Below are 18,819 nucleotides of genomic sequence, written 5' to 3' on the forward strand. Positions count from 1 at the left end.
AGTCGACGAGAAAATGAATAGCTGTTGTTCACGAACTGATGATTTCCTTGGCACTTTGAAGAGAAAATGTTTGTAACATCTTCGAAGTTATGATCACTTACATTTGTGCATGATAAAGGATAATCAGTAATCTACATGTCGCGCTGCATTCTACGTGAGGTAGTCAGTCTCAAAGCCAAATTGCAGATCCATGGCTATGACCCCTAGACACGACCTCATGACGCCATAGAAGCCTGGGTAATGGTAGACCTCCCACGTCAACCAGCCCAGCATGAACAACAGGAAGCTGGATTCATCGGTACACCACCTACAGCACTCGACATAGCAGAAGTAACGCTACAACGTGGCCATCAACGACCAAAACTACCAAACTTTTGAGGTCGTCGCAAAGAGAAGCCTATTTATGACGCAAGAATGGATTCAGGCCAAATATTGTCAATCCAACATGGGAGTCCAACACGTGACCTCTCACCAGAAGGAATTCGCAAGGCAATATTCATATGCCATATAGCAATATACACTAAGATTTACATCACATGTGCCAAAAATAACATACACACAAGTATCGTATCAACGGGGCGCGGCGTGCCGCCGCGCGGGTATTGTGTTTTCCTGTTTAGTATAGCATGTATCGTGCATGATGGCAATAAATGTACTTGCTTTCATCATATCGTCCTATGTTGGTATTTTATGCATGTATCAACATCTATTTCCATCTCATCTTATTTTTGTGTGATCCTATCAGCACGACCCTAAGAGTACTTACCATAAATAAACATCACACCCCATATAGATATGTTGTATCGACGGGGGCGGCGTGCCGCCGCGCTGTCTATGCTAGTATGGGTCAAAGGCCCGATAGCATGCCCAACACGACCAAGGATAATTGCCCAACATGCCGCGACCATGATCGCAAACCAATCAGGTTTATACTCCTTTTCATCTCTAAGAGATTTATGCTAAGACGACTTGGAATGAACCTCATACATTTGCTATCTTATACAAACTCAAGACTCTACTATTGTATGTGATTACAAGGACTCACATTCACCCCCCGAAACACATAATCATAGCTACTCAACTGCCTTTACTCCAAGCCTCTTGCGCATCTCCTGGAAATCCCCCCTTCCAAGTGACTTTATCAGAATATCTGTGAACTAATCGTTTGTGTTGGCATACTCAATCTCCACCTTCCCCTTTTCCACACATTCTCTGATGTAATGGAACTTTGTATCTTCTTTTTTGCGGGAAAACTTATAATCTATTCATCGTATCTGCTATGTGCTTGTCAACCTTGAGCTTCACTTGCCTCGGTTGTTCACTCATCAAGTTTGCATGACAAACCCCTTGACATTCCGTCCCCAATGCTGCAATGTGTACTTAGCTTCACGAGATGAAAGTGCAACTACCTTTTGCTTCTGCAACAACCAAGGGACCAATTTTTCTCCAAAGAAATATGCAACGCCAAGAGGGCTTTTTCTGTCATCCACTTCTCCTGCCATATTAATGTCGCCATAACCCACCAATGTTGGTCTTTCCTCTTTCTTTCATGTGTATTTGCAGCCATACTTTAGAATCCACTTCACATACCTCAAATTTTGCTTCACAGCAGCCAATGGTGGTCTTTCATCTACCTTTCTTGTGTGTTTACACCTACAAAGACAACAAAACAAAGGGAAACCAATAAGAACTATAATTTGTGTATGAACTTGGTAAAGCGAGTAAAGATCCGAAGCTATGCATTGTGGACATGAAAAATTGGTAGATGGATATGATACGATGGATTTTTCTACTAGAATAGACACGAAAAAGTGATGGAAAAACCCACTCATAAAACATCACAAATCAATACTTGCATAACCTACAATACTACCACATGCTCACGGATCTAAGTTAATACGACTAGGGAGTGATGTGACTTATACCAATGGAGGGCAGGAAAAGTGGAGTTTCAGAAACAACGGAACATAATGACGTGAGAAAAATGGTGGGAAATAAAAGATATAAAATAGAAATCAGAAAGAAAGAAAATAAATAATATTAAAAAAACAAAATATACAGGTTCAAGATAGACCTTTGTCGAGTCCCGTAGTTGTCAAGGATGAACATACTAACAATGAAACTTCTTTGCCAAGTACCCAACTCGGCACACATTGCAACATCGTCAAAGTTCTGTCAACTGTGGCGACAAGGGACACGTGTCATGCACTTTGCCGAGGGCACTTGTGTTTGCCGAGTTCTGTCCTACATGTACTTGGCAAAATGATATCTTTGCCGAGTGCTATCTCTCTGCTGAGTTTTTTCATAGACACTCAGCTTTCTTTTGATTTGCTAAGGGTGTCTTTGGTTTTGAGCCAAAGCTGGCCTTGCCAAAATATTGGCATGCCCATGAGCTTTGGCTGCTGTTTGGTTGGACACCAAATATTTGGATTGCCCAACCCAACCGGCGTTTGCCCATGCAATTCTTGCCAATACGTGGGTGAGTTGAGGGCAATGAATTCGTCCGCCAAAATATTGGCTGCCAGCCTGCTAGCATTCCGGCGTATTATGCTTGTGTGTTACGTGAGTCGGCAAACTGATTAGTTAGCCTGTATGCTTATCCCTCCACGGATCGTATTGATCCAGCCGGCTAGTACGTGTGTGTGTTTCACTCAGCCAACATGTGTGCATGCTGCTTCATTGAACCTTCTTTTTACTTCTTTTTTCTAAATGTTTGGTCAAACCCCATAGCGTACAACTGACCACCCCCTAGCTCTTCGGATGGGGGCCGGGTGGAGAGCTGGTGGGGGGGGGGGGGGGGGGGGGGGGTGGCCATGACACCATGGCCTCCACTGGTTACGATCGCTCTAGTGGGACAGCCGTAGGATGAAGTGGGAGCACGGATGGGAGCCACGGATGGGAGCATGGGGAGGGAGCAGGCAAGCCGGATCCGAGAGGGGGGGGGGGGGGGGGGGAGCTTGGTAGGTACCAGCACCACTAGAGCCAATCTGATTGTGCCAGCTCACGTCGTATGCTATACTGCATGCTGTATAAAAGTAATCTTATTTTCCTCCTTGGCTAGCTTAAAGCATCCATATCTTTTACATGATATATTTGTTTTGAAACTTTTTTTATATTTGAACTCCTTGCGTCAAAATCTTTAAAATGAAACCAATCTTGGATATTTTTCAACCACGTTTAAATCAAACCTACATTTCACATTTTTATATAATCAATTTCACAATCGTACATTACAATTTCATTATTACAGGTTTCACTTTCGGTAGTTATTATTTCACAATTCTGAAATATAGTACTGCCTTGTTTAAAAAAATCACATCTATTTCAATTGCATATTTGTGAAATGACATCTATTTCACAATGATACATTTAAATTTCACTTTCTATAATTACTATTTCACAATACAGAACCTACATTTCACTTTCCACTAGATTGTTTCACAAAAATCACATCTGTTTTAATTACACATGTTTTAAATAACGCATTTCACTCTTTTAAAATAAACTGTTACACATTTGTAAAACAATCAATTTCATAAAATCACATCTATTTCAATTGCACATTTTTGAAATAACATATTTCACTCTTTTGAGATAAACTGTTACACATTTGTAAAACAATTAGTTTCATAAAATCACATCTATTTCAATTGCACATTTTTAGTTTGTGTGGAAAACGTTTGTTTCACATATTTTTACTGAAAAGTTTGCTTCACAATTTTTCTAGTGAAATAGGTTTGTTCAACATATGGAATTTGAAATGTTGAAAGTTAAACGTGCTTGAAATGTATCCAACATTGGTCTAGTTCTAAAGGTCTTGGTCCTAGGAGTTCAAATATATAAATTATTTCAAAAATAAACTTATATTTCAAATGATGTAGATGATTTAATTTAGTCAAGGTGAAATAAAAGGGTGGACTTATATGAGAGGGAGGGACAGAGTGGGCGGTCATAATGCTGCCATTCCTGCCATATCAAGGACAAATGTTGGGGCCATAGATGTATTAGGTCTAGTATTTAGGTTTGTATAGTAGAAAAGATGGAATAATAGCTGTGCTTAGCTCGGATCTTAAAGCAGGCTGCGAACGACAAGATCATTGCCGGTAGTTACCACTATCGCTCAAACTGACTTTCTGGGAGGCTTGATGAACCGTCGGATGGGGAATGTGTGAACGGGAGTACGGATGGGAGCACGTGGAGGGGAGCAGGCAAGCCCCGTCCACATAGGAGCACGCAGCTCTCTTGTTAGGGCGGTGACATGCATACGTGATACTACGTGCGTGCCCAATATATGCATATTTATCCATAGAGTTAATTACGCATTCCCTAATAAATAGAGTTTATTAAGCGTTTTTTGCTGATCCGAAATCCAACCTGATCGGTCCATCGAATACGTATGGTAGTCTGTTGAACACATGGGCACAAGTTCATACCCATGCCCTATTCATATATTTTACGGGTATGGATACCCATTAACCATGGATACAAAATCTCTTCAAGTCTTGCCCATGCCTGTTATTTTCGGATAGGGTATCCACGGATACCTATACCATGAACACTCTGTTCTATCTGCTCACCGGCCGCCCGGGGATAATAAATATCAGACGTGCGTGCGTACCTTCCGAATTCCGATCACGCACCACACCAAACGTACGTGCCCGGGGATAATAAATTATTGTAGGATGCCTTCCACAGAACAAATAGCTACCGCATCTGTTCTTGTAAGCAGTTCTATGATGATGGATGTCTTTGTTACCAGTAAAACCTTATACTCGCCCTTTTATTACCACAATCTCTAGCGAGAGACGGTGAGCACACAATAAGCTTACTGAAGACCTTGGGCCCTCCCTCTTGTGTCATTTTCCGAACATGCATGCATTGTGGGAGGAGGACGAGGAGCAGCAGGACGGATGGCAAAACAACCTCCTTGAGATTTCTTATCAGGTTAATTATTTAGATGGTTGCCCCCGCAAAAAAACATATTAGATGGTGATAGAGAAAATCATGCAGAGCAGATATGATTCGACTCAACTCTTATAGTTGTCATCACGTCATGTGCATCCCAAGCAAGACACATATATAAGCAAATCACATCCCACATATATGTTTTAAACTGATACTTTTATTCATCACAACAAAGGTAATTAAAAAAGCCAGTTGGGCGACTTGATAGGATCTTTTGGACGAGAGAAAAGTATACTAGATCCCGCCCTCTTATTCAAATTGATTGAGAAATACACACAGAAAATAAGAGCATTAGCCGCTAGCTAGTAGCTTAGAGATGGTGCACATAGACAGCAAGCGCGTCGAGATATATCCCGCTACGTCCAAAGAAGCCCACGATGCTGCTAGTCTTTTGCACGGGTATGGTGAAAGTGGTTCCCTTCGCTTGTCCGAAAGGCCCGTATGACTTCACGTGTGTGACAAATTTCAGTGATGTTATTATGTTGTGGTTGTCTCTGCCATAGAGGGCGAATGTTCCAGAAACTTCCTTCAGAAACTCGGAAGTGCTGAGTACGAACTGCATTGCGAAAGAATAAAGAAGTGTTTGTTGCTTAAATATGAAACTGAGAAAATCACATAAAATTTCATTAAAAGAGTCCACTGATCGTATTTTGTTTTCCTCCAGAACCTCCCCAGGGCCCAACAGTGCGCTTCTGACTGTTAAAGTATGACTTTGTATAGCTAACACCGCGTATTCCCGTTTGCATACGGATGTACATATACGCGTATAGGTTCTTTCTTGGTCTCCAAGACTTGTAATCTTGTTATAAATATATGAGCCGATCGCCCCTTGAGAGGCGTCTTCCCTCAAACCAATTCTCGTTTATATGGTATCAGCCCTTCTTTCCTAAAACCCTAGCTTCCGCCGCTCCAACCCCATCCGCCGCCGCCCCAAACCCTAGGCGCCGCCGCGGTTCCGCCTCCCCTCCCAGATCGCCGCCATGTCCACCTCCGCATCCTCGTCGTCCATGCTCGGGGCGCAGACTTCCGGAGCCCTCACCAACTCCACCGCCGCCGCCGCATCGCCCGCCCTCACGTCGCCAGCCTCTCAGGCCGTCCACGTGGCTAGCGTCAAGACGCACGTCCCCGTCGTCCTCGACCTGCAGCAGTCCAACTACGCCAAGTGGCGCATGCTCATCACCGTCCTCCTCGGCAAGTACGAGCTCATGGACCACATCTCCGCCGTCACGCCGCCGGACGCTCGCACCGCCGAGTGGCAGCGCCAGGACTACGTCGTCCGCTCGTGGCTCTACGGCTCCATCAGCGACGACATCCTCGACACCATCATGGCCCAAGATCAGACCGCGTATGACGCCTACGCGCTAATCCGGAACCTCTTCCTCGACAATCAGCTCACCCGGGCTGTCTACCTCGAGGCACAGTTCCGGGCCCTCGTCCAGGGCGACCTCACCATCACCGCCTACTGCCATCGCCTGAAGGCCCTCTCCGACGCGCTGGCGGACGTGGGGCAGCCCGTGACCGACCAGACCTTGGTCCTCACCTGCCTTCGGGGTCTGAACCCGCGCTTCTCCGACATCACGACCCTCGTCACGATGCAAGTTCCGGCTCCCACCTTCCTGCAGACGCGCTCCATCCTCCTTCTGCGCGAGAACCAGCTCGCCAACGCCGCTCCCGGTGGCTCCCTCTCGTCTCAAGTCGCTCTCTATGGCAACACCGCCGGGTCCTCCACCGGCGGCCACCCGGGCGGCCACGGCACCTCGGGCGGCAACGGCGGCCGCTGGTCGAAGAAGAAGAAGAACGCCGGCGGGGGTGCAGCCAACTCCAACACCACTCACCCCCCCCCGCGGCACCTGGACCGTGGATTTGCTTCAATCCGTACACCGGCCAGACCCAGCAGATGCAGCCCGCCTGGCGCCCTCACGCCGTGCCGGCTCCTCCTGCCGGGGGCGCTGGTCTCCTCGGGCCGGCTCCGCGGTCTGCCTCTCCAGCGCCGCCGCCCCGTCCGTCTACCTGGGTGCCCCCAGGTCAGGTCGCCTACACGACCCAACTGGCACCGCTGCATGGCCAGGCCTGGGGCACTAACCCGCCCCCACCCGCGGTGCCCTACATTCCCGGCCCGGCATGGGACTGCTCCGCCCTCGTCGCCGCCCTAAATGCCACTGCCGGCCCTCCAACCGCCGGCCCTTCCACACCAGGCGCATGGGTCATGGACTCCGGCGCAACCTCGCACATGGTCTCCGACCCTGGTATACTCTCCACTCCCTCCCATCCTCCTCCTTCCCTTCGTGTCACCGTTGGCAATGGCGATCCACTTCCCATCACCGCCACCGGCCACGTTACTCTCCGCACACCTAGCCACACTTTCCATCTTAACAATGTTCTAGTTGTCCCAGATATCATCAAAAATCTTCTTTCTACTCGTCAGTTTACCATTGATAATTCAGTTTCCGTTGAATATGACCCGTGTGGTTTTTCTATTAAGGATCTTCAACCTCGGCGCGTGATTATTCGCTGCAGTAGCCCCGGTCCACTCTACGAGTTCTTCGCCAACACCAACACCACCACCTCGCCGTTTGGACTCGTCGCCACCACTACCGCATCGGAGCTCTGGCATCGTCGCTTAGGACATCCGGGTCGTGACTCTATGTCACATTTATCTTCAGAATTTGCTATTCCATGTAATAAAAGCACTCAAGTGTGTCATGCATGCCAACTTGGCAAGCACGTGCGTCTACCGTTTTCTAGATCATCCACAGTTTGTGTTGTTCCGTTCCAATTGCTTCATTGTGATTTGTGGACATCACCTGTTGCTAGTAATTCTGGCTTCAAATATTACTTGGTTATTGTCGATGATTTTTCGCATTTTATGTGGACCTTCCCCCTCCGTCGGAAATCCGACACATGTGATATCCTCGTTAACTTTGTAGCCTACGCACACACACAATTCAATCTCCCGGTCGTGTCCTTCCAAACCGACAATGGCACTGAGTTTGTTAACTCCACCTTTGTTGAGTTCCTTGCCCGCCACGGCATTCACCTACGTATGTCTTGCCCGTACACTTCTCCTCAAAACGGCAAGGCTGAGCGTGCTCTTCGCACACTTAACGATATAACTCGCACCCTCCTCTTCCAAGCTTACATGCCTCCTCCCTACTGGGCCGAGGCTCTCGCTGTCGCAACCTTATTACTAAATCGCCGCCCCAGCCAAGCTTTGCACTTCCGTATCCCATATACCCTCCTCTACCAACAAAAACCCACCTTCTCCGACCTTCGTGTCTTCGGGTGTTTGTGCTACCCCAATCAATCCGCCACGGCACCTCACAAACTCGCTCCGCGCTCCACCGCGTGTGTGTTCCTCGGCTACCCCACCTCGCATCGCGGCTATCGATGCCTCGACTTATCCACCCGCCGTGTCATCATCTCTCGCCACGTCATCTTTGACGAACACACCTTTCCCTTCGCCAAGACCGCACTGATTCTTCTCCGGATGACCTCGACTTCCTCCTCGACCTGGCCGCCACGCACCCGGCTCCCGCGGTCATCACACCCTTGGCAGGCCAGCCCAGCATGGCGCCGGCCTCCTCGGCCCAGCCCGCTATGCATGGCACTGCCTCCGCGTCGACCACGCCCATCCACGACGCACCCGCCTCACCTGCGCCGACTCCACCCGCGTCTCCCGGCCGGTCCCCTTCTCCTTCACCACCACCGCCGCCACCCCCTCCACCTCCTCGTCGCTCTCGTAGCAGCACCGCTCCCGCCACCAACACCCACCCCATGCTCACACGCGCCAAGCGTGGCATCGTCCAGCCGATTGACAAACTTAATCTCTCGGCCGAACACTCCCACATCTCTCCCATTCCCAAAACCTATCGCTCCGCTCTTCAGGACCCTCTTTGGCGTGCCGCCATGTCCGAGGAGTACGGCGCCATCATTCAGAACCGCACTTGGTCTCTGGTTCCTCGCTCGGTTGGCGCCAATGTTGTTTCCGGCAAGTGGATCTTCAAGCACAAGTTTGGCGCTGATGGCGGTCTTGCTCGGTACAAGGCTAGGTGGGTCGTACGTGGATTCTCTCAGCAGCCTGGTATTGACTACGACGAGACTTTTAGTCCTGTTGTCAAACCGGCTACGATCCGCGTTGTACTCAGCATTGCCGTCTCCCACGCCTGGCCGGTTCATCAGCTGGATGTCAAGAACGCCTTCCTTCATGGTGATCTTGATGAGGTGGTTCATTGTGAGCAGCCACCTGGCTTCATCGACCCTACGCGCCCCTAGCACGTCTGCCTGCTTCACAAGTCCCTCTATGGACTTAAGCAGGCGCCCCGGCAGGGTACCAGCGGTTCGCTCATCATGCTCATCGCCTTGGGTTCGTGGCGTCCCAGAGTGACGTGTCTCTCTTCGTGCTTCGGCGCGGTACAGAGATGGCCTACCTGCTCCTCTACGTTGACGACATCATCCTCACCGCCTCCAGCGCCGGGCTTCTCCAACACATCACCGACCAGCTCCACCGTGAGTTCTCCATGACCGATCTCGGGGACTTATCCTACTTCCTCGGGATCTCGGTTTCCCGCTCTACTTCGGGGATGCTTCTCTCGCAGCGCCAGTACGCCATCGACCTTCTTCAGCGCGCCGGTATGATGGACTGCAACCCGTGTGTGACGCCCATCGACACACGTTGCAAGCTCTCTGCCGATGAGGGACCACTCGTCTCCGATGCTACTGAGTACCGGAGCTTTGCCGGGGCGCTTCAGTACCTGACGCTTACCCGCCCCGACATTGCTCATGCCGTCCAGCAGGCGTGCCTCTACATGCACGCCCCTCGGGAGCCCCATCTCAACCTCGTCAAGCGGATCCTCCGCTACGTTCGTGGCACCCTAGACCTCGGTCTTCAGCTCCACTCCACGCCGGCCACCTTGCTCACTGCCTACTCCGATGCGGATTGGGCCGGCTGCCCCGACACACGCCGCTCCACATCTGGGTACTGTGTCTATCTCGGCGACAACCTGGTGTCTTGGTCCTCCAAACGCCAGGCCACAGTGTCTCGCTCCAGTGCCGAGGCGGAGTACCGAGCGGTGGCGCATGCCGTGGCCGAGTGCTGTTGGCTTCGCCAGCTTCTTCTTGAGCTTCATCGTCCCCTTCCGTCAGCGACCGTTGTCTTCTGTGATAACGTCAGTGCTGTTTACATGGCTTGTAACCCGGTCCAGCATCGCCACACGAAGCACATCGAGATCGACATCCACTTCGTTCGTGAGAAGGTGTCTCTCGGTCAGATTCGGGTTCTTCACGTGCCGTCTTCACAGCAGTTTGCCGATATCATGACGAAGGGTTTGCCGTCCCACCTCTTCGAGGACTTTCGGTACAGTTTATGCGTTCGACCGACGCACAAACTGCGGGGGGATGTTAAAGTATGACTTTGTATAGCTAACACCGCGTATTCCCGTTTGCATACGGATGTACATATACGCGTATAGGTTCTTTCTTGGTCTCCAAGACTTGTAATCTTGTTATAAATATATGAGCCGATCGCCCCTTGAGAGGCGTCTTCCCTCAAACCAATTCTCGTTTATACTGACCAGCTTGGTCGACATAAGAAAATTTGATTGAATCAATAATAGTGCCGCTGCTAACTGTGATGCTCTCTAGACGTCTTGGTGCCTCGATAATGTCTTTACCTGAGCCTCCATTTCCACCCCATGGTCCAACCTTTGTGGGAGGCTCTACAATATGATAACACAATTATGTGATGTTTTCTTGAATAAAAGGTATGCGGACACAAACTAATGAAGATTTAGGTGAAGACAAAAAGTAGTTGTATATGTTGGTTATTCATCTCACCTGTGAACCTTTCAGCATGGGACAAAATCCATGGACAGTGAGTTCTATGATGTTACCATCGCTCCTTTTGTTCATGGAACTTTTTGTAGATGACACCGGTCGCCAGAGTGAACTGTCTTGTCCCACCAACAATAGCCCACTCACCTTCTTCGACGGATATCCCCATCACTTGAAGCGTTGATCCCTTAAACCTATATCACGTTCAGATGTGGTTGTTAACTGTATCATGCACTGCAATATACTGTATTACCTAACGACATTTTTTCTTGAGGCAATATTACCTAACGACATGATCATTCAGGCCCGGCCCTGATGGGGGGGCAGGGGGGGCGGCCGCCCCGGGCCCCCGAAACATAGGGGCCCCCACGGATGTGTGCTATGTGTATTAGGCCCATGAAAAAATTGACCCTGCGCTAATTTAGATGCAACATGCCTGTACCGTTTGTAACACCCAGAGAGCGAGGGAGGAGATGGGATCTAGATCGAGCGAGGGGAGGGGGATGGCTTGGAGAGGAAGGAGGAATTGATTGCAGAGGAACGATTGAGTACAGAGAATTGTCAACACACGCATGTCACCCATGGCCACAGGCGGCCACTTTTAACACCACCCACGCGCGCCACTTGGCTGGCCAACTGGCTGGGCCCACCAGCCAGCTCTAGAGCACACTAACCACAGGTTAGTTGTGACATTCCTCCCTCCTTAAGACGCGTCTTCTTCTTCTTCAGTGTCGTTGTCGTCCTCTGCCTCCGTCCAGAGCGGTGCTGACGGAAAATGGTGGCGGAGCACGTCGTAGTCTTCCCACGTCGTCGGCGCGGAGTCGCCGGTGCCCCACTGCACCTTGAGCTGCACCACCGGCGCGTCACCATGCTTCATCATGCGCCTGTCCAGAATGCGCGTAGGTGTGAGGGTGTCGACGGAGAGGTCCGGCACCTTGGGCAGCTTGCCATACACCGGCGTAAAGTCGGGGGTGAATGGCTTCAGCTGCGAAACGTGGAAGATGGGGTGGACTTGGCTTTCTGGCGGCAGGTCGAGCTTGTACGCGAGCGCACCGATCTTCTCAATGATCTTGTAGGGGCCAAAGTACTTGAAGGCGAGCTTGGCGCACGGGCGGTTGACCACCGAACGTTGAGCGTAAGGCTGGAGCTTGAGCAGCACCTGTTCACCCGTCTTGAAGTGACGCTTTGTGCGGTTGCGGTCAGCATATTTCTTGAACCGGCGCTGGGCTCACTCCAACTGGGCGCGAATGTGCGCAGTGTGCGCCGCCCAGTCCATCTCTTCGTAGGACGGCGCCGACTCTGCCCAGGACGCCATTGCGCCGAGGTTGGCTTCCTTGCCATAGAGAGCCTTGAAGGGAGTGCCCTTGAGCGACGCATGGAATGTCGAATTGTACCAGAACTCGGCCATCCGCAGCCATCTGCGCCATTTGTGCGGCGAGTCGTGAACCGCGCAACGAAGGTACATTTCCATGCACTGGTTCACCCGCTCGCTCTGGCCGTCTGTCTGCGGGTGATACGCCGTCGAGTAGAGCAGCTTGGTGCCTGCGCCAGCGAGTAGCTCGCGCCACAGGTGGCTCGTGAAAATCTTGTCGCGGTCGGAGACGATGGACGCAGGAATGTGGTGCACCTTCACCACATTCTCCCAGAATGCACGCGCCACCTGCTGGGCATTGAAGGGATGGCGAAGGGGAACGAATTGCGCGAATTTGGTGAAGCGGTCGACGACCACCATGATCATGTCGCACCCCTCCGAGCGCGGCAAGCCTTCGACAAAGTCCATGGTCAGGTCCTCCCAGGGCGCTGCTGGAATGGGCAGCGGGGCCAGGAGACCCGCCAGCTTGACGTGCTCGTGTTTGGCCTGCTGGCACACCGTGCACTGCTGCACGAAGTCGGCGACGTCGCGCTTGAGGCCCCACCAGTCGAAGTGTTTGCGCACGTGCTGGTAGGTGGCGGTGGACCCGGAGTGACCGCCCACCGCACTGCAATGCAGCGCAGCGATGAGCTTGGTGCGCAGAGCCGAATTGGCCCCAATCCAGAGGCGACCTTGGCGCCGGATGATGCCGCGGTAGAGCTCGTAGCCTTGATCGTCCGGACTATGCACTGCTAGTTGTTGTAGTCGTTCTTGGGCGTCGGCGTCGGTGACGTAGGAATTGGCCACCTCCTGCACCCTGGCTGGCTGGCACGCGGAGAGCGCGGCCACCTCGAACTGCTTGCCCACGCGTGAGAGTGCGTCGGCGGCGCCGTTGTCCAGTCCCCTTCTGTATTGGAAATGAAATTTCAGCCCCACCAGTTTCGCGATGGCCTTGCGCTGGAGCTCTGTCTCCAAGTGCTGTTCGCGGAGGTTGCAGAGTGACTTGTGATCTGTGATGATGTCGAAGGGGCCGCGCTGCAAGTATTGGCGCCACTTGTCAACGGCCATCATCACGGTGAGGAACTCCTTCTCATAGGTGGAGAGCTTCTGATTGCGCACGCCCAATGCCTTGCTGAAGTACGCCACGGGGTGTCCATCCTGCGTGAGCACCGCGCCCACGCCCGTGTCGCATGCGTCCGTCTCGATCGTGAACGGCCGCGCGAAGTCCGGCAGCGCCAGAACAGGTGTGGGGACCATCGCCTGCTTGAGCGTATCTAACGCTATCTGCGCCTGATCGGTCCAGAAGAATCCCTTCTTGGTGAGCAGCTGCATGAGTGGCTTCGCGATGATGCCGTAGTGCGGCACGAACTTTCTGTAGTAGCCCGTGAGGCCGAGAAAGCCGCGCAGCTCCGTGGCGTTCGTCTGCGTCGGCTACTGCTCCATGGCCTGCATCTTCTCCTTGTCCGTGGCCACACCCTCCTTCGAGATCACGTGGCCGAGGTAGTCGATGTGGTCAGCAGCGAAGGTGCACTTGGATTCCTTGACGTAGAGCTGGTGCGCGTGGAGCAGCTCGAAGACGATGCGCAGATGCTCCAGGTGCTCCTCCATGGTCTCGCTGAAGACAAGGATATCATCCAGAAAGATGATGACAAACTTGCGGACATACTTACCGAAAACTGTGTTCATCAGGCACTGAAATGTGGCCGGCGCGTTCGTGAGGCCGAACGGCATGACTCTGAACTGAAAGTGCCCGTGGTGCGTCTTGAACGTCATCTTGGGTTCATCCTCCTTGCGCATCCTGATCTGGTGGTAACCAGCGCGCAAGTCCAGCTTGGAGAACACTGCGGCGCCGGCCAATTCGTCGAGGAGCTCGTCGATGATGGGCAGAGGGAACTTGTTCTTAATGGTGGCATCATTCAGCCGGCGATAGTCGACGCAGAATTGCCAGGTGCCGTCCTTCTTCTTCACGAGAAACACTGGCGCGGTAGGGACTGACGTTGTGCGTGATCAGGCCCGAGTCCAGCATCTCCTTGACCTGGCGCTCGATCTCGTCTTTCTGCAGCGGCGAGTAATGGTACGGGCGCGTGTTCGCGGGGACCGCGCCCTCCACCAGCGTGACGACGTGGTCGTACTGGCGATGAGGAGGGAGCACATGCGGTGCCGCGAACACGTCGGCGAATTCCTCGAGCAGGTCTGCGAGCAGGGTTTGACTTGCACATTTGCGAGCTGGATGCGATGCGGGGCCGCAGGTGTCCACCATGGCCATGGCCCAGACATCGTTTTCGGCGATTATCTTGCGCAGCTCCTCGGGCCCGACGGCCTTGAGCGTGGTGGCCGGCTTGGTGGGAACACCGTGCAGTGTGAACTCTTCGCCGTCGTGCTGGAACTTTACCCACTTGTCCTGCCAGTGGCACGTCATCGGACTGTTTTGGGCGAGCCAGTCCATCCCTAGAATGCCATCATACGCTCCAATCTCCAGCTCGCGCATAGGCGTCTCGAAGGTGTGGCCCTGCATCCACCACTTGAGGCCGAGCACCATGCTTGTGCAGGTGAGCTTGTCGCCGTTGGCCGCGCGCACCTCTATCGGCGGCATCTCTTCCGTGGCGAGGCCAAGGCGATCGACAAACGCCTTGTTGACGAAGCTGTGGGTACTGCCCGAGTCGAGCAGCAGGAGCATGACCTGGTTTCCGACGCGGGCGCACAACCTGATCGTAGTCGTGGAATCCGTGCCGTCGAGCGCCTGCGACGAGAGGAGACAACACTCTGGCGCGTCCACGGCCGGAGCAGGGGTTTGCGCCATCGGGCCCGGGTCGTCGAGCAGCTGCAGGGCGTGGATGGTGTCGCCCGAGAGCACCTCACCATGATCGCCTATGTTGATAGTGAACAATTGCGCGGGCTGGGCACAGCGATGCTCTGGAGTAGCGATCCCCGCACTTGAAACAGAGGTTGTTCGCACGACGGAAATCGCGCAGCTGCCACTCCCGTGCGTACTCGTCTCCTTGGACGCGAACCGGCGCGGCCACGGCGCGATGTGGAAGTGCCGCTGCGGCTGCTGTTGGCGGTGGTTGACCCGCGGGTGTGATGCGGGGGCGCGCGCGGGTCGTGCCCAGTTCTTCCTCTTGGATGCGCGCGAGCACCGAGGCACGCGTGATACTGGAGGGTGCCTGGAGTCGCATCGGGGCACGCAACTCGTCCTTCAGGCCGAGGAGGAACTGCATCATGAAGAACTTGGTGTTGATCGACGGATCGAGAGCGAGCAAGTGGTACATCTGCTCGTCGAACGCGGCACGGTACTCGGCGACGGTGCCTGTTTGGCGTAGTTGCAGCAGCTTGTGCATCACCACCTCAAACTCGTCAGCGCCGAACTCCTCCAGGATCGCCAAAGTGAAGACGTCCCACGTGATGTTGCGATGCGTCTGACGGAACGCTTGGAGCCAGTGCGCGGCCTGGCCGTCGATGTATCGTGCCGTGGTGGCGACCCAGTGGTGGGCGGCCACCTTGTAGAGCTCAAAGTAGGCGAGGCAACGATCCAGCCACAAGTATGGCGCCGTGCCGTCGAACATGGGAAAATTGTGCTTCGGGGGTTTGTGGTACTCGTTGGTGTGGTAGCCCGGCGGAGACGCGGTCGCCGCGGCGACGAATCTGCCCTGCGGCGGCACCGGTAGGAGAGGTGGACGGTGGTCGCCCAGACGCGTGTGCGACGAAGACGGGCACGCCGGATCTGGCACGGGGCGCGGGGACGGTGGAGGAGGAGGGGTGGTGGAGGTTGCTGCTACGGTTGCGCGGGCTGGTGAAGGTGCGTGGTGACCGAGCCTGTCGGGGAGGCCGATCCTTCCACCGTCTTGCGCGTGAGGTCGAGATCCGCCTGGGTCAGATCGAGCTGCCGCGAGAGGCCGCGCATCTCCTGCGAGATCTGAGCATTGAAGGCGGCCTGGAGCTTGATTTGTTTCTCGTGCGCCGCTTTCTGGTCGTCGATTTTGGCGAGCAGCGTCTCTAGCATCTTGGTTATGTTGGTGTTCCCCTCAACCATGGCGGCGAGAACTTGCCGCGTCGCCGCCGATGCCTTGGAAGGAGTCATTGTCCTGCTCGGAAGGGCGTCGAACCCCGCGACGGATTTTGTGCGGCTCGCCAGAGCAAACCACACCGGCGCGGTGGATGTTACTGACTCCCAATCAAGCAAGGAAGAAAAAATTTCGACGGATTTATGGCTTTCAATACCAGTTGTAACACCCGAGAGAGCGAGGGAGGAGATGGGATCTAGATCGAGCGAGGGGAGGGGGATGGCTTGGAGAGGAAGGAGGAGGAATTGATTGTAGAGGAAGGATTGAGTACAGAGAATTATCAACACACGCATGTCACCCACGGCCACAGGCGGCCCCTTTTAAGACCACCCACGCACGCCACTTGGCTGGCCAGCTGGCTGGGCCCACCAGCAAGCTCTAGAGCACACTAACCACAGGTTAGGTGTGACACCGTTGTACGTGTAGGTGTAGTAAATGGGTAAGTAAATCAGCGATTCCCTTCCCTTAATTAGTGGAATTGCCATTTCCCACGCGTAGGCCCGCAAACAACGACATGAGAAATCGATCTAGACGCAAACCAAAACCCTCAAAACTAACCTAGGCGCATATCACGCCCGACTCGCGCCGCTGCAGCATCCTCCTGCGGAGTCCTCACCCATGCTTCCTCCTCCAACGGCGGCTCGGTGATTTCGTGTTCGTCGGACAGGAGTAACAACACCCCCGATCCTGACGGGCAGTCTTGAACAATAGAACAGGTAAGCATCTTCTTGATTCATCATCCCAGAGCTAGCTAGGTTCCGTGATAGATAGGTTGCTACTTAGTGGCATAATCTTTTTGCAAAAAAAGCGGCACAATCAGTAGCTAGTGAATTAGTGGAGAAGAGTAGGATGTAGTTGTCCGGCCTTCTGATCAATTAATCTAGTTGTGTCGGTGGTGGATGAAACACGAGGGGAGAGAATGACTAGGATCCATGAATTAATGATAATAATAGTTGAGATGAAATTAATCAGAGAATGCATGGTTGATTTAATTTATTTAGGTGGCTAAATTAATTTTGGCGTTGTAAATTATAAAGTAATTCTAGCTGCGGGCGATAAGGAACTATTCAATTTTTTTGTGTGTGTGGCAAACTACATAGTGAAATGCACAATGCATGCAATTTCCTTGGCAAAATCTAGAGTAAGACAGAATTAGGACTGTGATAACTGGCAACCATGTGCCAGATTGCAAAAACCATCACCCCCTCCTGTCGCACGAAACCCATCCCTTCTTCTCCCGATTTTCACGAACCCCTCCCTTTTCCCGATTTTCTGGGCCACCGGATCCCCCGCTGGGCGGGCCCGTCCCGATTCTGCGCACACACTTGCAGTATGGAAAAAGCGAAAAAAAGGAATAGGAGGGGAATCGAACCCACAACCTCCCACAATTAATTTAGCAACACCAACTGAGCTACACGACATTATTGATTTCCTTCAACTTGCACACTACTTGTACCTTTCTGGGATGAGATCGAATGAAACTGAAAATTCGAACCGATAGACTCACTTGTCCGGGATTTGAAACTTTTTTCTGGACGTTTTACACCGGTTCAGATGGTTCACATGTTGGAAATATGCCCTAGAGGCAATAATAAAATTGTTATTATTATATTTCCTTGTCCATGATAATTGTCTATTGTTCATGCTATAATTGTGTTATCCGGAAATCGTAATACATGTGTGAACACATAGACCATAACATGACCCTAGTGAGCCTCTAGTTGACTAGCTCGTTGATCAATAGATGGTTACGGTTTCCTGACCATGGACATTGGATGTCATTGATAACGGGATCACATCATTAGGAGAATGATGTGATGGACAAGACCCAATCCTAAGCATAGCACTAGATCGTGTAGTTCGTTTGCTAAAGCTTTTCTAATGTCAAGTATCATTTCCTTAGACCATGAGATCGTGCAACTCCCGGATACTGCAGGAATGGTTTGGGTGTACCAAACGTCACAACGTAGCTGGGTGGCTATAAAGGTGCACTACAGGTATCTCCGAAAGTGTCTGTTGGGTTGGCACGGATCGAGACTAGGATTTGTCACTGCGTATGACGGAGAGGTATCTCTGGGCCGACTCGGTAATGCATCATCATAATGAGCTCAATGTGACTAAGTAGTTAGTCACGAGATCATGCATGACGGAACGAGTAAAGTGACTTGCCGGTAACGAGATTGAACAAGGTATTGGGATACCGACGATCGAATCTCGGGCAAGTAACGTACCGATTGACAAAGGGAATTGTATACGGGATTGCTTGAATCCTCGACATCATGGTTCATCCGATGAGATCATCGTGGAACATGTGGGAGCCAACATGGGTATCCACATCCCGCTGTTGGTTATTGTCTAGAGAGCTGTCTCGGTCATGTCTGCATGATTCCCGAACCCGTAGGGTCTACACACTTAAGGTTCGATGACGCTAGGGTTATAAGGAAGATTTGTATGTGATTACCGAATGTTTTTCGGAGTCCCGGATGAGATCCCGGACGTCACGAGGAGTTCTAGAATGGTCCGGAGGTGAAGATCTATATATGGGAAGTCATCATACGGTCACCGGAAGTGTTCGGGGGTGTGCCAGTATTGTACCGAGGCCACCGAAGGGGT

At 52.2% G+C, this 18,819-nt stretch overlaps 1 protein-coding gene and 1 pseudogene across 1 annotated transcript; both read left to right on the forward strand.

The window, feature by feature from the left end:
- Window positions 1-5,945: 5,945 nt before the first annotated feature.
- Window positions 5,946-7,485, forward strand: LOC141041874 (uncharacterized; annotated as a pseudogene).
- Window positions 7,486-8,532: 1,047 nt separating this feature from the next.
- On the forward strand, window positions 8,533-9,237 carry LOC141041875 (uncharacterized mitochondrial protein AtMg00820-like). Its single transcript, XM_073509431.1, has one exon. It carries the CDS (start codon window positions 8,533-8,535, stop codon window positions 9,235-9,237), a length of 705 nt encoding a protein of 234 aa, XP_073365532.1.
- Window positions 9,238-18,819: the final 9,582 nt, after the last annotated feature.

The sequence above is a fragment of the Aegilops tauschii genome, chromosome 2, assembly GCF_002575655.3.
Source record: "Aegilops tauschii subsp. strangulata cultivar AL8/78 chromosome 2, Aet v6.0, whole genome shotgun sequence".
Lineage (NCBI taxonomy): Eukaryota > Viridiplantae > Streptophyta > Magnoliopsida > Poales > Poaceae > Aegilops > Aegilops tauschii.

Coding starts and splice junctions, on each gene's coding strand:
- LOC141041875 (XM_073509431.1), top strand. CDS start 8,533: ATGGCGCCGGCCTCCTCGGCCCAGCCCGCTATGCATGGCACTGCCTCC.